At 42.8% G+C, this 18,418-nt stretch overlaps 1 protein-coding gene and 1 long non-coding RNA gene across 2 annotated transcripts; one reads left to right on the top strand and one right to left on the bottom strand.

Moving 5' to 3' along the window:
* Positions 1–8,540: 8,540 nt before the first annotated feature.
* CCM2L (CCM2 like scaffold protein) lies at positions 8,541–16,769 on the bottom strand. The gene is made up of 10 exons (XM_072110786.1): positions 16,593–16,769; positions 16,334–16,501; positions 15,924–16,007; positions 15,316–15,499; positions 14,731–15,242; positions 14,493–14,625; positions 13,402–13,465; positions 10,640–10,787; positions 9,479–9,617; positions 8,541–9,271 (listed from the first exon to the last, which is right to left on the bottom strand). Exons 1-10 carry the CDS (start codon positions 16,620–16,622, stop codon positions 9,009–9,011), a joined length of 1,725 nt encoding a protein of 574 aa, XP_071966887.1. The 5' UTR covers positions 16,623–16,769; the 3' UTR covers positions 8,541–9,008.
* On the top strand, positions 15,120–18,340 carry LOC140064170 (uncharacterized). Its single transcript, XR_011847715.1, has 2 exons — positions 15,120–15,419; positions 18,179–18,340. It is a non-coding gene; the product is annotated as an uncharacterized lncRNA (long non-coding RNA).
* Positions 18,341–18,418: the final 78 nt, after the last annotated feature.

The raw sequence follows: 18,418 nt of genomic DNA, 5'->3' as shown, positions 1-18,418 counted from the left end.
GACAAGCCCAGCCAATGTCTCCACCTTCCGAAATTTGCTGTGAGTCTAATCTCCCTTGCCTCTCTCCAGAGGCTGTTTCTCCAGAGCTTCCTTTTTCCATTGGGGAGGTGGAGGCGCTATTAAGTCGCTCCAAAACGTATAGTGCCTTCAGCAACTAAAAAATCTATGTCAGTAAGAGTGTGGCATTGGGCATCAATCTGGGCCCCCTGATTCTGGCTTCCCTGCGCTCTAGGTTCCCCTTTTCCTGGACCACACACTCCTTGAAATATCTAGGGGTCCAGGTCCCTGCACACCTATCTCAGACTTTCGCATTGAATTATGCTCCTTTCTTCAGAATGCTCAAAGCTGACCTGGTAAAGTGGGGTTAAGGTCAGGGGCGTAACTACAGTTGTAACGGGGCTTGCAGTTTTAGGAGGCATCCAGGATTTTGTTTGTGTTTGATGTGTCTGTGTATGGTATTGTATGAGATTGTAACTCACATATGTGAGTGTACAAATATATATCTATTTAAAGGGGGAAGAAGGGCCCCATTCAGAAGTCTGATATGGTGCTCAGCCTTTTCTAGTTACGCCTCTGGTCAAGGTAATATCTCCTGTATGGGATGTATTAGTAGCCTAAAGATGAATGCTCTGCCAATACTGTCGTATCTATTTCAAACTATTCCATTGTGCCTCCATACCTCTTTTTGATTATTTATTGTCCTTACTTACTATGTTTGTCTGGGGATCCTCCCACCCCTGTATAGCTGAGTCAGTGTTGTGCGGCCTGGCACTGTCTGACTGCAGAGCCGCTTCTAGAACTATATACCCAGCATCATAAATACAAACTCTGGGTCTATTTACAGTCAGACTTGTCTCTATGCTCCCTCTCCACTCTTCCCCTGGCTCTCGTCTGCATCCTACAAACTCCAAGACCTCCAACATGTGGCTTCACAATTTCTGGCAGCCCTGGGTCCCCTAAACGGGAAGCTATGCCTATAGATCACTCCCACCACTAGTAATAATGATTTCCCACCTGGCCCTGCCCCTTTTCCTGGGTAGGAATAAGAAAGACCCCCCCCCCCCTTGGCTTGGCCTTTTGGGATGTCAAAGTTGCACACCATGGGAACATTGTTACACAAACTACCACAGACCCCTAGATTCAGGCTTTCTGGTGCCCGGTCTTCATAATCTGGCACCCCCTGCACTGCTCTGGCAGAGTGCACAACTTTTTTTGGTGCACCTTTAACATGGGCAGTGCAACACACTTCTGTCGGACTTTGCATGTTAAATCTGGCGCAGGGTGTGACTGAGCACTGGAATGCCCCCTTCAGTGCAGAAATTTGTGTCGCATGAAGAATAGTGCAGCTGTGCAGCAAAACAGTTGATGTGACACAAATGAAAGCAGTTGCCTAAAAAGAACATGCAGAGTCCTATGAAAATGGCCCTTAGTAAATGTGTCTACCTCGCTACCCCCGTTTTGTCCAGAGTTGGGAGCTGGAACTGGGCGTTTTGGGATAAAGTTTTTGATGTCTTCAATAAGTTCCTGGGGGTCCATCTGGAGAACTCACCATCTTTAGCTTTGCTATCCTTGTTTAAAGTTCCAATTAGCCGCCCTTCAAACTCTCTGATCAGCCACCTTCTTGTGGCAGCCAGAACAGTTATCCCAAGGCTGTGGAAGTCTGCCCCTTCCCCGTCCATATTCAACTGGTTTGTGGAAATATAACACATTAAGTGTGTTAAATACAGAACAGTCACCTGAACACATGCCTTCTACTGTTGTTTTTCATTCTGTTGAATATTACTTATGAATGTTACTGCACCTTTTGTATTTGAACAATCATTTTGGTCCACTGAGTTGAACTATTTTGCATTCTTCCAAGGCTAGCTTTATGGACAGAAGCTCCCGATCACCTATGGAATAATTCCTCTCTGTGGCTGAGAAGGTCTTAGAGAAGAAGCCGCAGATGAGGGTTGGACCTTTGGGCCATTTCTGGATGAGAACAGCTCCAGCACCAACGGATGAGGCGTCAACCTCTAGCTGGAAAGGTTTCTCAGTATCAGGCCAGTAGAGAACTGAAGTAGAGGCAAAGGCAGACTTCAGCTTAGAGAAAGCTTCTTCAGCCGCCAGAGGCCTGGGTTTAGGACTGCCATTCTTCTTTTTCAACGCCGCAAAGGGAGATACGGGGGAAGAGAAATGTGGTATGAACTGTAATAATTACAAAAGCCCAAGAACCTCTGAATAGAATGACGTTCTACTAGGCGGGGCCACTGAAGTACTGCAGGATCCATCTGTAGTCCCTTGTCAGAGATAATGGGGCACATTTACTTACCCGGTCCTGTCGCGATCCCCCATGTGCGTTGTCCGACGATAATGGACTCTGGCACAATTCATTAAGATCATGCGCCCGATATCCTGCATGCGTCGATTCACCTTCTTCTTAATGGTGCATGTAAGTGCATTGTCTTGCGACACAATTTAAATGTTAAAGGGGTATTCCAGGAATCAGCATAATTCATATACAAATGAGTCAGTAAAATATAAGCTTATATGTAATTAGTTGTTATTTAAAATTTTGCTCCCATTAGCAGAAAAATGCTGATGACATACAGTGTAGTGAAGAATTAAAATGCTACTGGCCCTTTAATCAGTCCGTTGATTTCCTCCGCGCGGTCCGTTGCAGAGCAGACACAGGACAGAAGATGGCCGCTGGTCACATGTCCACATCACATGTCCTGCACCTGCCTGAGCAGGTCATGTGATCACCACTATGTTTGGCTGTAGTCGGTTGGTTGCAGTGCATCCAGTATAACCAGTGTTTTGGCGATGGCAGTTACACATCATTACTATGGTAACAGAGCAAGAAAACCTGTTACATCATCACGGGGAGCAGAGCATAAGAGGGAGGAGGAGTTACTGAGCACTAAAGGATCTTGGGACTTGTAGTTCCCAGTGGCAGCAATCTTGGTGATGACTTTAGAGAGGCCATAAAATTTTGTGAATCATAAAATCAAACTTTTAGCTCCATTTTGTGACTAATGACATAAAGTTTTGTTACATTCATTTATTTATAGCATTATGGGGTTTTGTATGAGACGTTCATATTCCCCGGAATACCCCTTTAATCCCCGCACTCAGTCCGAATCCGTCGGACCATCCCCCCCCCCATTTCTGTCACATGAAAGCCGGCGCCAATGCGCCAAAATCCGATCCCGTGTGCCACAATCCCCTTTCAAATGCAGCGCAAAATGGTAATCGACGGTATATCCGACATTTGCGCGGTACGCAGAACCTTAGTAAATGAGCCGCAATGTAACCTAGGAACGGAAGACTGTTATGATTGAATTGGCACTTCTCGAGCTTGGCATATAGGTGACTGCCCTTAGGTGCCTGAAAACTTGCCGTACGTGGGACCTGTGGGACTCAAAGTCCGTAGAGAACACCAGGATATCATCAAGATAGACCACGACACGGGTAATACAGTAAGTCCCTGAAAATGTCATTGACAACCTCTTGGAACACTGCTGCCTCATTCCAAAGTACATACCAAGAGGGCATAGCAAGGTACTCAAAGTGTCCATTGCGAGTATTGTAGGCTGTTTTCATTGCCTTCACGGATGCGGATGAGGTTATATGCCCCCCGCAAATCCAGCTTGGTGAAAACCTTGGCACCATGTAGACAATCAAAAAGTTCCGTGATCAAAGGCAGTGGACGGAGGGAGCCATCCTTCTTGGTCACAAAGAAGTGTCCAGCACCGGCAGGAGTAGAAGCCTTGCGTATAAAGCCTTTCTGCAGGTTCTACTTTACATAGGCTGACATGGCTGCAGTTTCAGGTACAGACAAGGGATACAGTCGACCCCGTGCTAGAGATGTGGTAGCCGAGTCTACACTTGCTTCTCCAAAAAGACATCAGCAAAGTCCATGTACGAAGCGGGGGGACCAACCAGAGGCTTGGTGGATACGGTATAAGGAACCACCAAACAGCGAGACTGGCACTCCGATCCCCAGCGAAGAACCTCACTGGTACGCCAGTTGAGCACAGGAGCATGTCATTGTATCCACAGAAGACCCAGTAGACCAGAAGACGTGGCTCAGGGTAGAACGGCAGTCTCTCTTTATGCAACGCCCCAAATTCCTGGCATAGAGGCTTGGTACTGGACCGAGTTGCGGTGGCTTAGCCCACTAGACAAACCACACGAAAATTATGCTGGAAGACCAGGGCAGCACCCACTTAGTTCCCTGCAGAGCCGGAATCCAGGAAGGCAGAAGCCACTTGTTCCGAAGCTGAATAGAACTGAGACATTCAGGCATGGAGAGGCTTTTTTCTCACCTAGGGACGCTTCTCCCAAAAACAGACATTGAGGACAGACTGGACAAATCTGAAGGAAATGTTCCAAGATGGCACAATAGAGCCATAGGTTCTCTTGTCGTCGCCTAGATCGCTCTTGGGGAGGGGGGGGGGGTGTCAGCCAAGCTCTATCCACTTACATGGATTCCACGGCAGCAGACACACAGGATAGCTGAGGTGGCACAAGCTTTGCGTCATACCCTAGCTTGTGCTTGTTCAGCTTGCTGCTCCTCTGAGCGACCAGGGAGATCAGGCCGTTCAGGGAAGACAGTGTAGCCGTAGTACTGGAGGGTACCCCAGGTACTGGACGCTAGTGCTGGGTCGCCAACAGTTGCTGCAAGATGAGGCTGGCAATTTATCAGGGTAGGTGGCCTCTGGCCCTTTAAATCCTACAGAGCCGCACGCGAGAACACAAGGCATCATGGGATCTGTGGGCAAACTAACTGGCCTGAGGGCATAGACTGACAGATATTAGTCTCCGCCCACTTCACCTCAAGTGATCAAAATTTTTGTCAAACATTTTCAGAACAGAAATTGCCATAACTTTGGAAAGAAAAGGACGAGCAGCACAAATTTAGGAATTGTTCTCTTTGTTTTCAAAAGGGGAATCACATATAAAAGTTTGGTAAAACCACTATAGCTTTACAGTTATGCTTTAAAACCTCCGATAACCAGTCCCCCAGACTGAAGTTGGGGTTGAGACCTCCTAAAGGAAACTTGAGTTTCAAAGTCAGCAGGGAGAGAGCGGTCCCGCGAGCGTTGTTAAATTATACTTCCTCCACATCCTATTCCATCCCATGATAAGTGATTTATACAGAGGGGTAAGAGAATAGGTTTGCTGGTAGCCACATAGTAGCTAATAGGGGAACTGGGTTAAGAGAGGCTTCTAAGGCAACCCAGAGTCTAGAGGACAAGCACACAACCGCATCCACTGTGCAAGCCAGAAGTCAAGCTTTGTAATATAGACCCCCCCCCCCCCCCCAAACCTTTGGCGTAGTGCATATACGTTTCTATAGAAACACATGCGACTGGCAACCAGAACCAATGGTCTTATTAAATGCAAGCACCACAGTGCTGGTTAACGATCAAATGCGTTTACATAGAAACGCATATGCCAATGGTGGCGAACCTAAGGTAATGGTTATCCTACTGCAGTTTTATATGTACATTATAGAGGGGGATTATCAGTAATTTTAGGGTAAATAGCCATGTTGGCACTTAGCAATGACTACATGGACTTTGGTTTGCCTTTAGGGCACTTGGTGTCTAAAAGGTTCACCATCACTGGCATATGCGATCGAGCCGTGGCCCACCCATATGTGCTTTGATTCAGTTTCTAAAAGGAGTCAAAGCAATAACCTTTGACTGCAACCTAAGAGAATGTAATTTTCCACTGTCAGTTTTTCTTGGAGCACAGTGATGGGATTTGTAGAAATTCTATACCTTATGTTGTTAATGTACACTGCTCAAAAAAATAAAGGGAACACTCAAATAACACATCCTAGATCTGAATGAATTTTCTCATTGAATACTTTGTTCTGTACAAAGTTGTATGTGCCAACATTAAGGACAACTGTCCTTAAAACAAGTCATATTGTATTGCGTGTGGCCTCCATGTGCCTGTACGACCTTCCTACAGCGCCCAGGCATGCACCTGATGAGGTTGCAGATGGTCTCCTAAAGGAATCTTGTGCCAGACCTGGACTAAAGCATCCGCCAACTACTGGACAGTCTGTGATGCAACATGACGTTTGTGGATGGAGCAAGAGATGATGTACCAGATGTGCTCAATCGGTTTCAGGTCTCGGGAACAAACGGGCCATTACATAGCTACAATGCCTTCATCTAGCATTGTTCTAAATTTGGAGGAACCGACGGCCAACCGCACCAGCATATGGTCTCACAAGGGGTCTGAGGATCCCATCTCTGTACCTAATGGCTCTCAGGCTACCTTTGGCGAGCCCATGGAGGTCTCTGTGGTCCTCCAAAGAAATGCCACCTGACACCATTACTGACCCACTGCTAAACCCGTCTTGCTGAAGGATGTTGCAGGCAGCAGATCACTCTCCACAGCGTCTCCAGACTCCGTCATGTCTGTACCTGCTTTCATCTGTGTAGAGAACATGGCCCCAGGGTGAATTTGCCAATTCTGTTTTACTCTGGTAAATGCCAAGCGTCCTACGTTTTGGGCTGTGAGCAAAACCCTCATCTGTGGATGTAGGGTTCTCATACAACCCTCATGGAGTCGGTTTCTAACAGTTTGTGCAAACACATGCACATTTGTGGCGTGCTAGAGGTCATTTTGCAGGGCTCTGGCAGTGTTCCTCCTTGCACAAAGGCGGAGGTCCTGCCTCTGGGTTGTTGCCCTGTTTTGGCCCCTTCCATGTCTCCTGGTGTACTGACCTGTCTCCAGCCTCTGAACACTATGCTGACAGAAGCAGCAAACCTTCTTGCCACAGCTCGCATTGATGTGCCATCTTGGATGAGCTGCACTACCTCAGCTACTTGTGTGGGTTGTAAAGTCCGTCTCATGTTACCACCACCAACATTCAAAGTTGTCAAAAACACCAGTCAGAAAGCATTGGAACTGAGAAGTGGTCTGTGGTCCCCACCTGCAGAACAACTCCTTTCATATTCCATTTGCAAAACAGCATGTGAAATTGATTATCAATTAGTGTTGCTTCCAGAGGGTGCGTTCTCACATGGCATTTTGGATGCGTTGAAACGCATGCATTTTTAAATGTTACAATGCTTTTTGCTACTCTGGAAGTAATGAAGAAAAATGCTTCCAGAGCATTTGCAAAATGTATTGTAACATTTTTTTTAAAAAAGCATGCGTTCTGACACATCCACGTGTGAACGCACTCTTAGTGGAAAGTTTCATTTCACATAAGTTTTATTTACTTGGAGTTACATTTAAGTCTTCGCTTAATTTTTTTGAGCAGTGTTTATCACTGTGGATAAGCCACTGGCAATTCCATTTTTCTCCAGACTAACATTTGATTGGTCAATTGATAAAGTAAGCAACTTTGAGAAATGTTCACACAGTGTTCCTCTTTGTAGTAGAGCTACAGCGTCACCTGGTGTAGGTAGTTTAGGTATAAAAGATATTGGGGGATATTTATCATACGGTATGATAGCCCCGCCGCAGCAAATTCGCAGCCCGATACATCAAGAGGCCTCTGCCTCTTGATGTATCGGGCTGCCAGCAGCGCAGCGTTTATCCTACGCCAGGCAGGCAGTAGGACGTATGAAAAGTCGCCGGCAGCAGCAGCGAGGCGTGGGGACAGTAAAGCCTCGTGCCGGCCCACTCCCGTCCGGCCGCGCCCTCTGCTCATGAAGGTGGCGGATTGGGGAAAATAATCGCAAAAGCTAGCAATAAGCTAGCATTTGCGGTTATTTCAGGGCCTCTGCGCCACTGGCGGTGCGCAGAGGTCCTGATAAATATCCCCCACTGTGTAGAAGTTATGCACTGCTCAAAAAAAAGTTTTTATCAATTAAAGTTATTTAACCAGCGTTTCAGTGGGGAAACTAAAATATAAGAACATTGTACGTGCAGAAAGTAAGGCAAAAACGTGTGTGATAAAAACGATAATATACATAGTGGTATATTTGAGGTTTTCATTTAGTCAAATATATCACTATGTATATGTATATTATCTCTTTTATCCCACATTTGTGACTTACATGCAGTATGTACAATGTTTTTTATTTACACAGAGCTGGCGAAGGGACCGGTTCAACTTTGAAATACGTTGTCCCAATCCTCATTAAGTACAGTATTTTTCGGACTATAAGGCGCACCATCAATAAATGCCTGCCAAAACGTCTAGGTTCGTATATAAGGCGCACCTGATTATACGGGTGAATGACCAGCAGGTGGCAGACCTGTGCACAGTTCACGGCAGCTGTTGTCTGTAAGTACGCTTCATATATCTTATAGTCAAAAAAATACCGTAATAATCAATTGTTAAAACCTTTTTTTTTTATCTTTGAGCAGTGCATCATTTTAAACCTGGACCTTCCCCACTATACCTTATAAGATGGTGTCTGCTTTGCAGGTAAATGAGTGTGTCTCACACCCTGCAATGGTATAATGTACGTTGCAATCAGTTTAGGGTTTTAGGGAATGTTTAAAAAAAATGGAGTTCTCCGTTAATTATTAAATCATTAATTAACCACGTTTTTTTGGAAAAAGACTATATGCACATATTTTTATTAACAGAAACAAACTATGCTATATAGAGAGCAGAAATGTACAAAAATCTATCACATTTCCAGTTAAGACTGGAAATTTATTTAGATGGGTGTGTCCAGAAAAAAAATTAAATAAAAAAAAGAATGGGTTTCTAATCCACTTCCTGCCTTGTCCAGTGGACTGCCTAGCAACATCTGAGAAAAAAAATGGACCACATACAGAAATCATCCATGTGTCATCTTAATTTTGCAGATCCGCCAACTTCTATGGAGGTCTGCATGTGAGAAGAAATGGCGCATGCTGTGATTTTTTTTTTTTATGCCGGTCTGCACATCTGTAAAAAAAGCAAACAAACACGACATGGGAACAGACCAGTAGAAATCAATGTGTAGAGCAAAAATGGATTGCATACGGACGTCAAAAAACACCACACCGAATGGGCCCTTATTTCCAAAATCTCTCCCTCCATTTTTTGTGGATTATCACAGGAAGTCGTCATTTTCAGAATCTTCGTCCCTTGCCAGTGCCTCTATGTTATGTGTGATATCTGTGATCATGCGGTTGAAGCGGTTGGACCCTGGGGAGCAGCTGTCGTAATTGCGCACGGCGGAGGCAGACGTATTACTCATGCTGCGCTTAATCCTTCCAAAACTGTCAGTGAGAATTCCCCCATCACGAATTCCAACACTCTCCAAGAAACCTTCAAAGTAGCCGATGTCCATGTCAGGGATGAACGGCCTTAGTCCTGCCAAGGAGAATAAGTATAATCTTTACACTATCAACATTTTTTATACAAAGTTACCTATCCATACTTTGTTTAGTAGTGTCAGATACCACAAGAGTTCCCTCTCCCCCACCTAGCTGTGAATCCTGCTAGCCAGCGTTTATGACGTGTGTATGCCGGGCATTTGGAGCTCCGTGAACTATAATTGTCATTTCCTACAGCTGTTACCTAAAAGAAGGAATTTCCTATTCTCTCCGTAGAGTTGGAGCAGGTCTTGACAGTAATCCTTTACATCCATCCCAAGACGATATTCACGTAAAAGGCAGGCAAACCGATAGATTTCCATGGGAACCAGTTTGTTCCTCAACTAGACAAAACACATTTTTTTTTTAGTATGTAGAAGGATTTCCTCAAAACTTTAGATTTGTAATAGATGAGATTATTCTATTAATCTTGAAATATATCTTTCACTCACTTCCTATCCAATGCTGCATGCACAATACACACATGACCTTACATCTTTGTGTGACATTAATGGATTATATTGTTGCATGTTAAATGGCCTGCAATAACCACTTTGTATGCCATTTAACTACCAAACCTAGGTAGGTAGATATGTAGGTAGGGTATGATCTAGAATTCCCTCTTTCTGAAATTTCACACATTTACCAATAAAAAAATCGCATCCAAAGTCAGGCTCGTCTCAAATATACCCAAGTAGTGGAGCTCTTCTTTTTTTTACTAACTCCTCTACTGGGTACTTTCTTGTACATATTGTTTAATAAACATGGAACATTATTCAATAAGTCATGTCTCATTATTCAGGGTCACACCAGGCTTTTAGTTACGTGAGCTATTGAACTGGAGATACAGACAGTTAAAGAAATAGACAGGAACTGGATCTTTATCTGTAGCTCGCATTTTCAACTATTTCTTTTACTACCTATAAACAAGCCTGGTGATTATTATATTTGATTATATAATTATACACCTTTAATATTACAAAGCATGTTTCTCTGCATTATAGAACAAAATAGCCTAAACTTGACTCATCTCAGATAAAATATAATTATTTTCTCACACCTTTGGAGGAGTTTTTTTTTAAAAATGGGCAAGATTTACATAAATTAGGGAATATATAAGACATTACATACCCTACCTGAAGGTGCACTTTAATGGGTTAAAATCTGGTGACCGTACTCCTTTAAGTGATGTAAATTTTATTCCAGATGTTCTTTAGCAGTCTACTAATGGTGGAATAATGCTCTCTCTATAGACGTCATACATGACTTACATTGACCAATAGAAGCAAGGTTAGACAGATAAAAGTTTACACCTATAATTTGCAGCATATTCAGAATGCATCAGCACAGATATACAGGTACTTACTGTTATCATGTAGTCCTGTAGCTGCTCCAGAGCTACACCATTCTGCTCACAATCACTGACCCCAGACGCTAGACTCTGCTCAGACACTGCAAACGATGGGGATGATTCTCCGCTGTAATGTACCTCAAATGTATCATGGGAGCCATTGCTAGATATAGGGAGAAATTACCCAAAATATAAGGAATTTGATTGGGGATTCCCTTCAAAGAAGCACTCATACATTTGAACACACTCTAAAAGGTCAGGGAATTTTGGTTTGGATTGGTTTATCAAAATCCATCACGATAAACCAGGGACACTTACTCATAGTTCCAGGCATTGTGACTGTTGGAGATAAAGCTGAAGCATAGTTTATTAAATGTATTCTACCAGGGGGATGTCCCTCTCTCCAACCCAGTGATTACCAGGCCAAAAAACCTCGCCCACCCAGCCCTTCCAGTATCCTGTCTTCCGGTAACGTGATTGAAGTGACACCTGGGCAGAGCCGGACCAGATGTGCTCCATGTAACCCGTCTCAAGCTCTGTGCACTCATCCTACTCCAGACAACGACTGTGGCAGCTCCCTGCTCAGTGCAGTAGAAGCCAGGCGACCCCATTCCAGATATCCACTGCTCCGTGGGACCCACAGGATATTGGGCTAGCCAGGGGAAGGAGGTGACAGTCCCCCACAGACAACAGAGAGAAACCCACTAATGACAAGACTACCACAACAAGAAATAAGAAGGAGTAACAGGCAGCCTGGAGGCCAAATTACCAACAGTACCCTGCAAGCCACCTTTGCTACCCTTGCAGAGACGTAACTGCAACCGCAACCCACAACTGCAACCACATGCGGAACCTGGAGGAGCTGCTTACTGTTGCCATTTGGGAAAAGAGATATGAAGTGAAGAAGAGACGATCTCCAGTTTACCAGGTAAGTTAATACCCTATCTAGATAGCAGGCATTCTTGTGTAAACTCTGATGGCTGCTATCTAAAGGAGTCCAGCGCTGGAAACAGTTGGAGAAGAGTATAATACATATGTATAATGGCTCTACGGATGAACTGAAACATTGCACCTTATTTTGCTATGGGTGAATAAAGATCACCTTTATACTTACCGGAGTGCTGCCTCATTGTATTTTTTTGGATATCTAACCTTACAAACCGATGGATCGGGTTTGTTGGAGGCGCGCACCCACCATTGGACTTGATCCATTATACTCACTATGCTGCTCCACAATCGGGCTGTTTGCTACTATTTGTATGATTATATATAGTGTATGTTTGTTTAAAGTGTGTATATGCTGTATGTGTGTGTCTCTATATGTGGATGTGTGGGCATATACTGTAGGAGTTTGTATATGCTGTATGTAAGAGTCTATAAATCTAAATATGAGTAGATAAATGTGTGCGTATGAGTGTAAAAATATATATATGTATGTAAGAGTATATAAGTGTGTGTAGAAATCTGCTATGGTGCCCCCCGACACAACAGTAATAAGGTTCATGTAATGAAGGTAATCTTCTTATTCGTGTATTTTGTATCTACTTACTTCAGGCCAACAACCCATCGCAATAACAGCAGGAAGTCTCTGTGAGACTCCAACAGCCCGTCTCCCAGTCAGATTTGAGGCAAGATCAACATATACTGCAATACGGCTTAATTGCAGCCAATGGAAGGAGCAAGCACCCTAGAGGGTCTAAAAATGCAGTAATAAAAATAAATTTAAAAAACCCAAAAAGTTCAAATCACCCCCATTCCCTAGATCAGAAATAAAACTAAAACTAAACAAAGAAAATTGCAAACATGTTGGGCATGGCTGCGTCCAAAAAAATTCCGGTCTAACTAAATATGAAAGCAATTATTCCAAGCAGTGAACCCCTTCACAGAAAATACTGTCCAAATGCCTGAATCACCATTTTTTCCCCCATTTCACAACACACAAAAAAAATTTAATAAAAGTGATCAAAAGGTTGTACAGTCCCCAAAATGGTAGCAATGAACAAATACACCAAAGTAAAAAAAAGTTACTGGCCTCAAAATATGGAAAAAAGATTTAAATATATTAATATGAATTCAAACATAATAAAACCAATATAAATTTGGTATCACATTTAGAGTAACAAACCAAAGAATAAAGGGGCAGTGTCAAAAAGTGAAAGCCAAAGAAACAGCCCATAAGAAAATGTTGCAAATGCAATATTTGGCAATTTCACTGGATTTTTTGCAGCTTCCAGGTACACAGTATAGAATATTAAATGCTGCCATACAGCTCTATACATGGAAAAAAGTTATTGATTTTTGAAGGTTAAGGCAACTGGTGGCAGTTTGACCTTTGGGTTCCCTACCGATTACAAAAGCTTTATTTCTTTATTTATTTTTCTCACACGTCTCCTGCCACTCCATCCAATACTGTGGCAGATTCGTAAAGTGCCTAGGGCAGCGTTTCACCTACCTCAGACCCTCACATAGACAGTGAATGGGAGTGCCGAAGATAATCAAACTTTGTGCTCAGTTATTTCTGACACTCCTTAAGTATTAAACAGAGCCTCAAAACTCATGCTTGTTGTGTCATTCCATTAATTACCGTGAACGGGACCCCAGATCTTTGGGTGTTCCAATAATCGGACCACCAACATTCAGATTGTAAGCACCTATCTCTTGGGGATAGGGATAACAATCAGATGCTGATCACCGCTGTAGCTAAGAAGACACCTTACTCATACATCTAATGGCAAGATAACCTGCTATACAATTAATATTGACTTTCATAAACTTACAAGGAACTGCAGCAGCTGAAATCGGCATCATATGAAAAAGTCCCTTCTGTATGTGAGCTGTCACCTGAAAGGAGTCAAATAGAAAAAAATAGCGATATATTGAATTCTTGTCTTATTGAAACCAAATAACACATAATGCATCACTTAGTTCCAATTTATTTTTTATTTTCTGATTGTAGATTATTTGTCTTGCATTTTTCTGTCCAGCATAATGGAGGATTTCATCTTGTCTGTGCGCTAGTAACAGCATTTAGATATATGCTTTACAGTAGCCTAATGGCCATAAGCAACAATGGTATGGATCCAAATCAGCCCCATATATCTATACGCTTTAAGTATGGATGACATGCTATTAATTTTTGTTTCATTTCTGAAAGAAATATATTAACTATAAAATAGTGTTTTGAAAAAAAATGAAATTTTTTTGGTGCCACTTTCCCTTTCAGTGTATCCAGAGTTAAAGGGGATTGCCCATGAAAGACAGTTCTCAAATTTTAATCCACTAGTGATGTTTACACCATATTTTTAACCCTACTTATGAGCTGGTCTTGTAATGGAGGTGGAGGGGTTAACTGCAGAGTTAACTGCAGTGTGCAGACAGAGAAGCTATTCATGAGAAGAATCTGCCCTGTCTGACCATTGTCCAAACATTTACAGTTGGATCCCAGGGCAACCAAAATTGTATACACCAGAACTGATAGAGACAGGTTGGAATTAGATCTGTGAAACGCTATATTTTTGTTAATAACATTGAATTAGAGAATGTGTTATTTTGTTATCCTGAGTATATTTAAGAATCTTGGGAAAAGCTATACTTAAGGTAAAGTTAGGCTTAGCCCCAAAATCCCTAAATTGGGATAAGTGAGATAAGGAAAAAACTTTTAGGAACTTCAAAGATTGAGAGTTTCCACTGTCTAAATTAAGAAAGGTAATTTTTTAAAAGACTATTTACTATCATCCTACACAATACAGGAGGCATAAAACACACAATATTACTACTGCCATGATGAAGTGCACTCCACACTTAGCTCTAGCTAATAAGCCACAATTAAAGGGGGTTATTTAGTTTCTACTCCAAGCAAACATCTTACAACGTGACAACCATGGCCTCTCCGGAGGAGATGTATAATGGTAGCCGGCCCGGTCAACACATTCAATGCTCTGATCTCTATAGATAATTTGGAAAACTTGGCAGATGAGCGCACAAGATTCTTCTGCAGCATCCTGCAAAAGAATTACCAAAAATTCACTCATATTTGTACCACTTTCGACCGGTAGGCAGATAATTCTCCTATAGTATACTGCAAATACATACAAACATCAACTCACCCTGTTTTCTACAGCAAGGATTATTAAGTTGCAGTAGGCATCAGGACTTGGCTCCTTTGGATCCAAGGGATTCTGTCCCCCTGGTCTTCTTTCCCAGCTGCCACCGCAAGGCTGTCGTCTCTCCCAGCTGCCCCCACAAGGTTGGCGTCTCTCCCAGCTGCCCCCACAAGGTTGGCGCCTCTCCCAGCTGCCCCCACAAGGTTGGCGCCTCTCCCAGCTGCCACTGAACGTCATCCTCCTCTCCCAATTACTGCAGGCCTTGCCCCCACGACTCTTCTCCAAGCTTCCAGTTTCTTGTTTAACCCCACTCCTTTCTAAACTACCCCCACCCTTGGGTCGTCCATCTGAAGATTTATGAGCCATTTTCCAGTCCAAACTACATATTGTATGACGCCTCTCCATAGCACCCCCCAAGGGTTTGCAACCAGCTCCACCTTGAGTCCTGTCAGCCTTTCCAACAGGAGGTTTTCTTTCCAAGCTTCCAGAGGCTGGAACGGGGTCCAGTCCAAGACCTAAAGGGAAGACAGAGACAACTCTAATACAAGCAGAACTTTCCCACTAAAATAGACTATCTGCTGTTCACACCTGTCTTGAGCACTAGAAGATGAAGAGCATCATCCCTAACGTAGGAAGCTGCAGCAATCTCGTGTGTGGGGATCCGAAGAATTAACTCCTCGTTATCTCTCCAGGTCAGTAGGAGGCTGCGCGCCGACAAACTGAGGATACTGTCCTGTTCTGGGGTGCAGTGGAGAGGAAGCTCCTTGAGTTGCTGCAGAAGGAAGAGAAGGGTCTTTAGGTTACAATAATACAAAGAGTAGTGTAGTAGTTATTTATACATTAGTTACTGTAGTATAGAAATCACTGGGGAAGTACTATTGTAACTAGATTCTTGAATATAGCATATTCCTATATGTAGGATGCAGTGTTATTGTAGTTATATTCTTGTACGTCGGGGACAGTATTATAGTAGTTACTTTATACAGCAGGATTAGAGACCTTATATTCTGCCACATAGTGGGCAATATCAGATCACAGTAGTTATTTTCTTGTACATAGGGGGCAGTATCATGATAGTTTTGTTTTAAATAAGAAACATTATTATAGAAATTACATTATTGAAAATTAAACATTCAAATAGTTTTCAATGGATTCAGGAATACTTATATTTGATGGGGGTGGGGGGAGGTTTTTACCCTTGCTGTATCCAGAAGCTGCAAAATTTCATCTCTACTTGATGGGTTCAGAGAGGCAACAACCCATGTCAGGTGACCCAAGAACTGTGAAGAAAATTTTAACTGTAAGAAAGATATTGAATTTTTATTTAGACCTTATCCCTTGTTTGGTAGACACTGTATTAACAAGCATGTTCATAGAGCTTCTTCCAACACATAAGCATCAATGCAGGCTTCAGGCAGCATCTACCAAACAATGATTACAATGATTTATTGTATGGGCTGCAGGGCCCTCATAATGAAGTTTTTCCTGTAGGACTGTGTTGATGGAAATGATTGTCTATAATCATTTCACTTACCTACATAAATCATCCCCATTTTCTGCCCGCCTACAGCTAGAAGGACCCAAATTCCCCATTCTATTTTCTTACCTTTACTTCCTTCTCCACATAATCATGCAGAAGAATTTGCGGATCTAGCAGAAAGTCTGGGGGCATCACAGGAACAGAGTGAAGTGGTCGCCGGTAGCTGCTGTTTCTCACAGCTGAGCGCCGTGCAGATTTAAGAGACACCAACCGTTTAATGGGCGACACCAGGGCCTGGTAGGAAAGAAACAGAGAGACCAAGCATGGGTGAAGGGTCCAATGACACAAAGAAGAAAGTGTTAAATACAGTGTTTCAATTTAGTACCTTTTTTCCTTTTTTTGGTTGTTGCTCCATGCTGTGGTCTTCCAGATGTCTCCACTAGTTACCCGACACTTCTCCCGTATATCCTCATCCATCCAGGCTTCATGTGTGCTCCTAGATTCTCAGCTCCCAAACCTCCTCTGTCTAGCTGGCTCTGCCTCCTCTTCCTCTCCATTGTTATTTTCCTATAAAGGAAACTCCACCAGATTCAGGGACAGAGCTCAGTTCCTGCTTCTGTCCAGTGTGATAAGAGAGCAAGTGGTTTGGGAACAAGTTAGGAAAAGTACCGTGCAGTTCTGGAGACTGCCTTTTAATGGCAGCACTCAACAGTCTAACAAGAGAGTATATTCTATGATGTGATGCAGGCAACGTGAAAGGGCAATTTACAGATGTAGCATGAATCGAAGAGGTTAACTTATTGTGATACTATAGTACTCTTCTACATCTTCATATTTAATATTCAAGCATATAAAACAAAAGCTGTACAGACTCAAAAGTAGCGCACAGAATTAAGAAGATGGCTGCTCTGTGCCAGGTTGTGTGGGGTACTAAAAATCATCGACCTCAATGCAATTGATCTTTGATACTAGATAAAGCCTGTTGGCAGGTGTATATGGTCTTTAATGGCTTTGTAAGTCCTTTACAGCCTCCTTAAATCCGCCATAATACTTTATTCCTTTGAATGTGTATGCAGCATCCAACACAAAGTACAATGTGGTACAGGCCATATGCTTCTTTCTAGGACCTGGATCCACCATGTGCAGCCATATGGGTAAACGCCTCAACACATTCTTCCTTGGCGTCTCCATATTATACAAGATCAACACTGCATATTATTTCTGCACAGTGTATGTAGAAAAGGTCTAGAAGCATTAAGAGGATCTTATCTTCATAGCTGGCAAAGGATGATTTTAAGCGATTTTATTGATGAAACCCACAGCCCTAGAAAAATATATGTACCTGTATATGCTCTAGTTTAAGCAGAGTTTTTCAGTAGATTTTTTTCCCAGACATCATATTGTCTGCGTGGCCAGTAAACAGAGCCGCCACTGCCCAAGCACAGGAATCAAGAAGAGGGGGTGTCGGAAAGGTGGGGGGCATAGGGCTGGCAGGCTATACACAGGAGGGCAAGGGGCTGCTGGCTATATATTGATTTCTGGCTAGCTATATACTGGGGAAAGGCTGTGACCAATGCATTTCTTACCAGAGGCTTATACTTGAGTCAATGGGTTTCCCAGTTTTTTTGTGGTAAAATTACATTTGGGTCGGCTTATACTCGAGTATATACAGTAATTATAATATACGCTTGTGTGCATGAGGCCTTGGTCAGATGAGACTGAGGTGTAGATCATGATATGTTTGATCATAATGCTGAATGCCATGCTTAGAGAAAAAATATATATATTATAAATATAGTATTTAGACCACAAACACGTAATTCCAGTATACTCCTATTCATTCATCCAATTATGTTTTTTACTCTGTAATGTCTTGTTTAATTGGCATATGTACCATATGATCTATACAGCGCTGTGGATATGCTGGCGCTATATAAATATTTGTTATTATTATAATTATTATTATTCTAGAGTCACCGTTGAGGCCATCTATCAAACAGCTCAAGTTTGGCTAAACCTAGGTCATGTAACAGGACAATCATCTCAAGCACAGACAGCAGCAAATCTACACAGGATGACTGCCCATCATAGCAGATTTTTCTGTAAAACCATAGAATTTATATCATGAATGTACTTTCTAAAAGGCGGCTTTAGGTCTTGACCAGCAATGAAGCATACCTCAGTATTAAACCATAGCCTGGATCCATTGAA

Source organism: Engystomops pustulosus, chromosome 6 (assembly GCF_040894005.1).
Source record: "Engystomops pustulosus chromosome 6, aEngPut4.maternal, whole genome shotgun sequence".
NCBI lineage: Eukaryota > Metazoa > Chordata > Amphibia > Anura > Leptodactylidae > Engystomops > Engystomops pustulosus.
The sequence above is the reverse complement of the archived record's forward strand: the minus strand, read 5'-3'. Positions and strand labels throughout refer to the sequence as shown.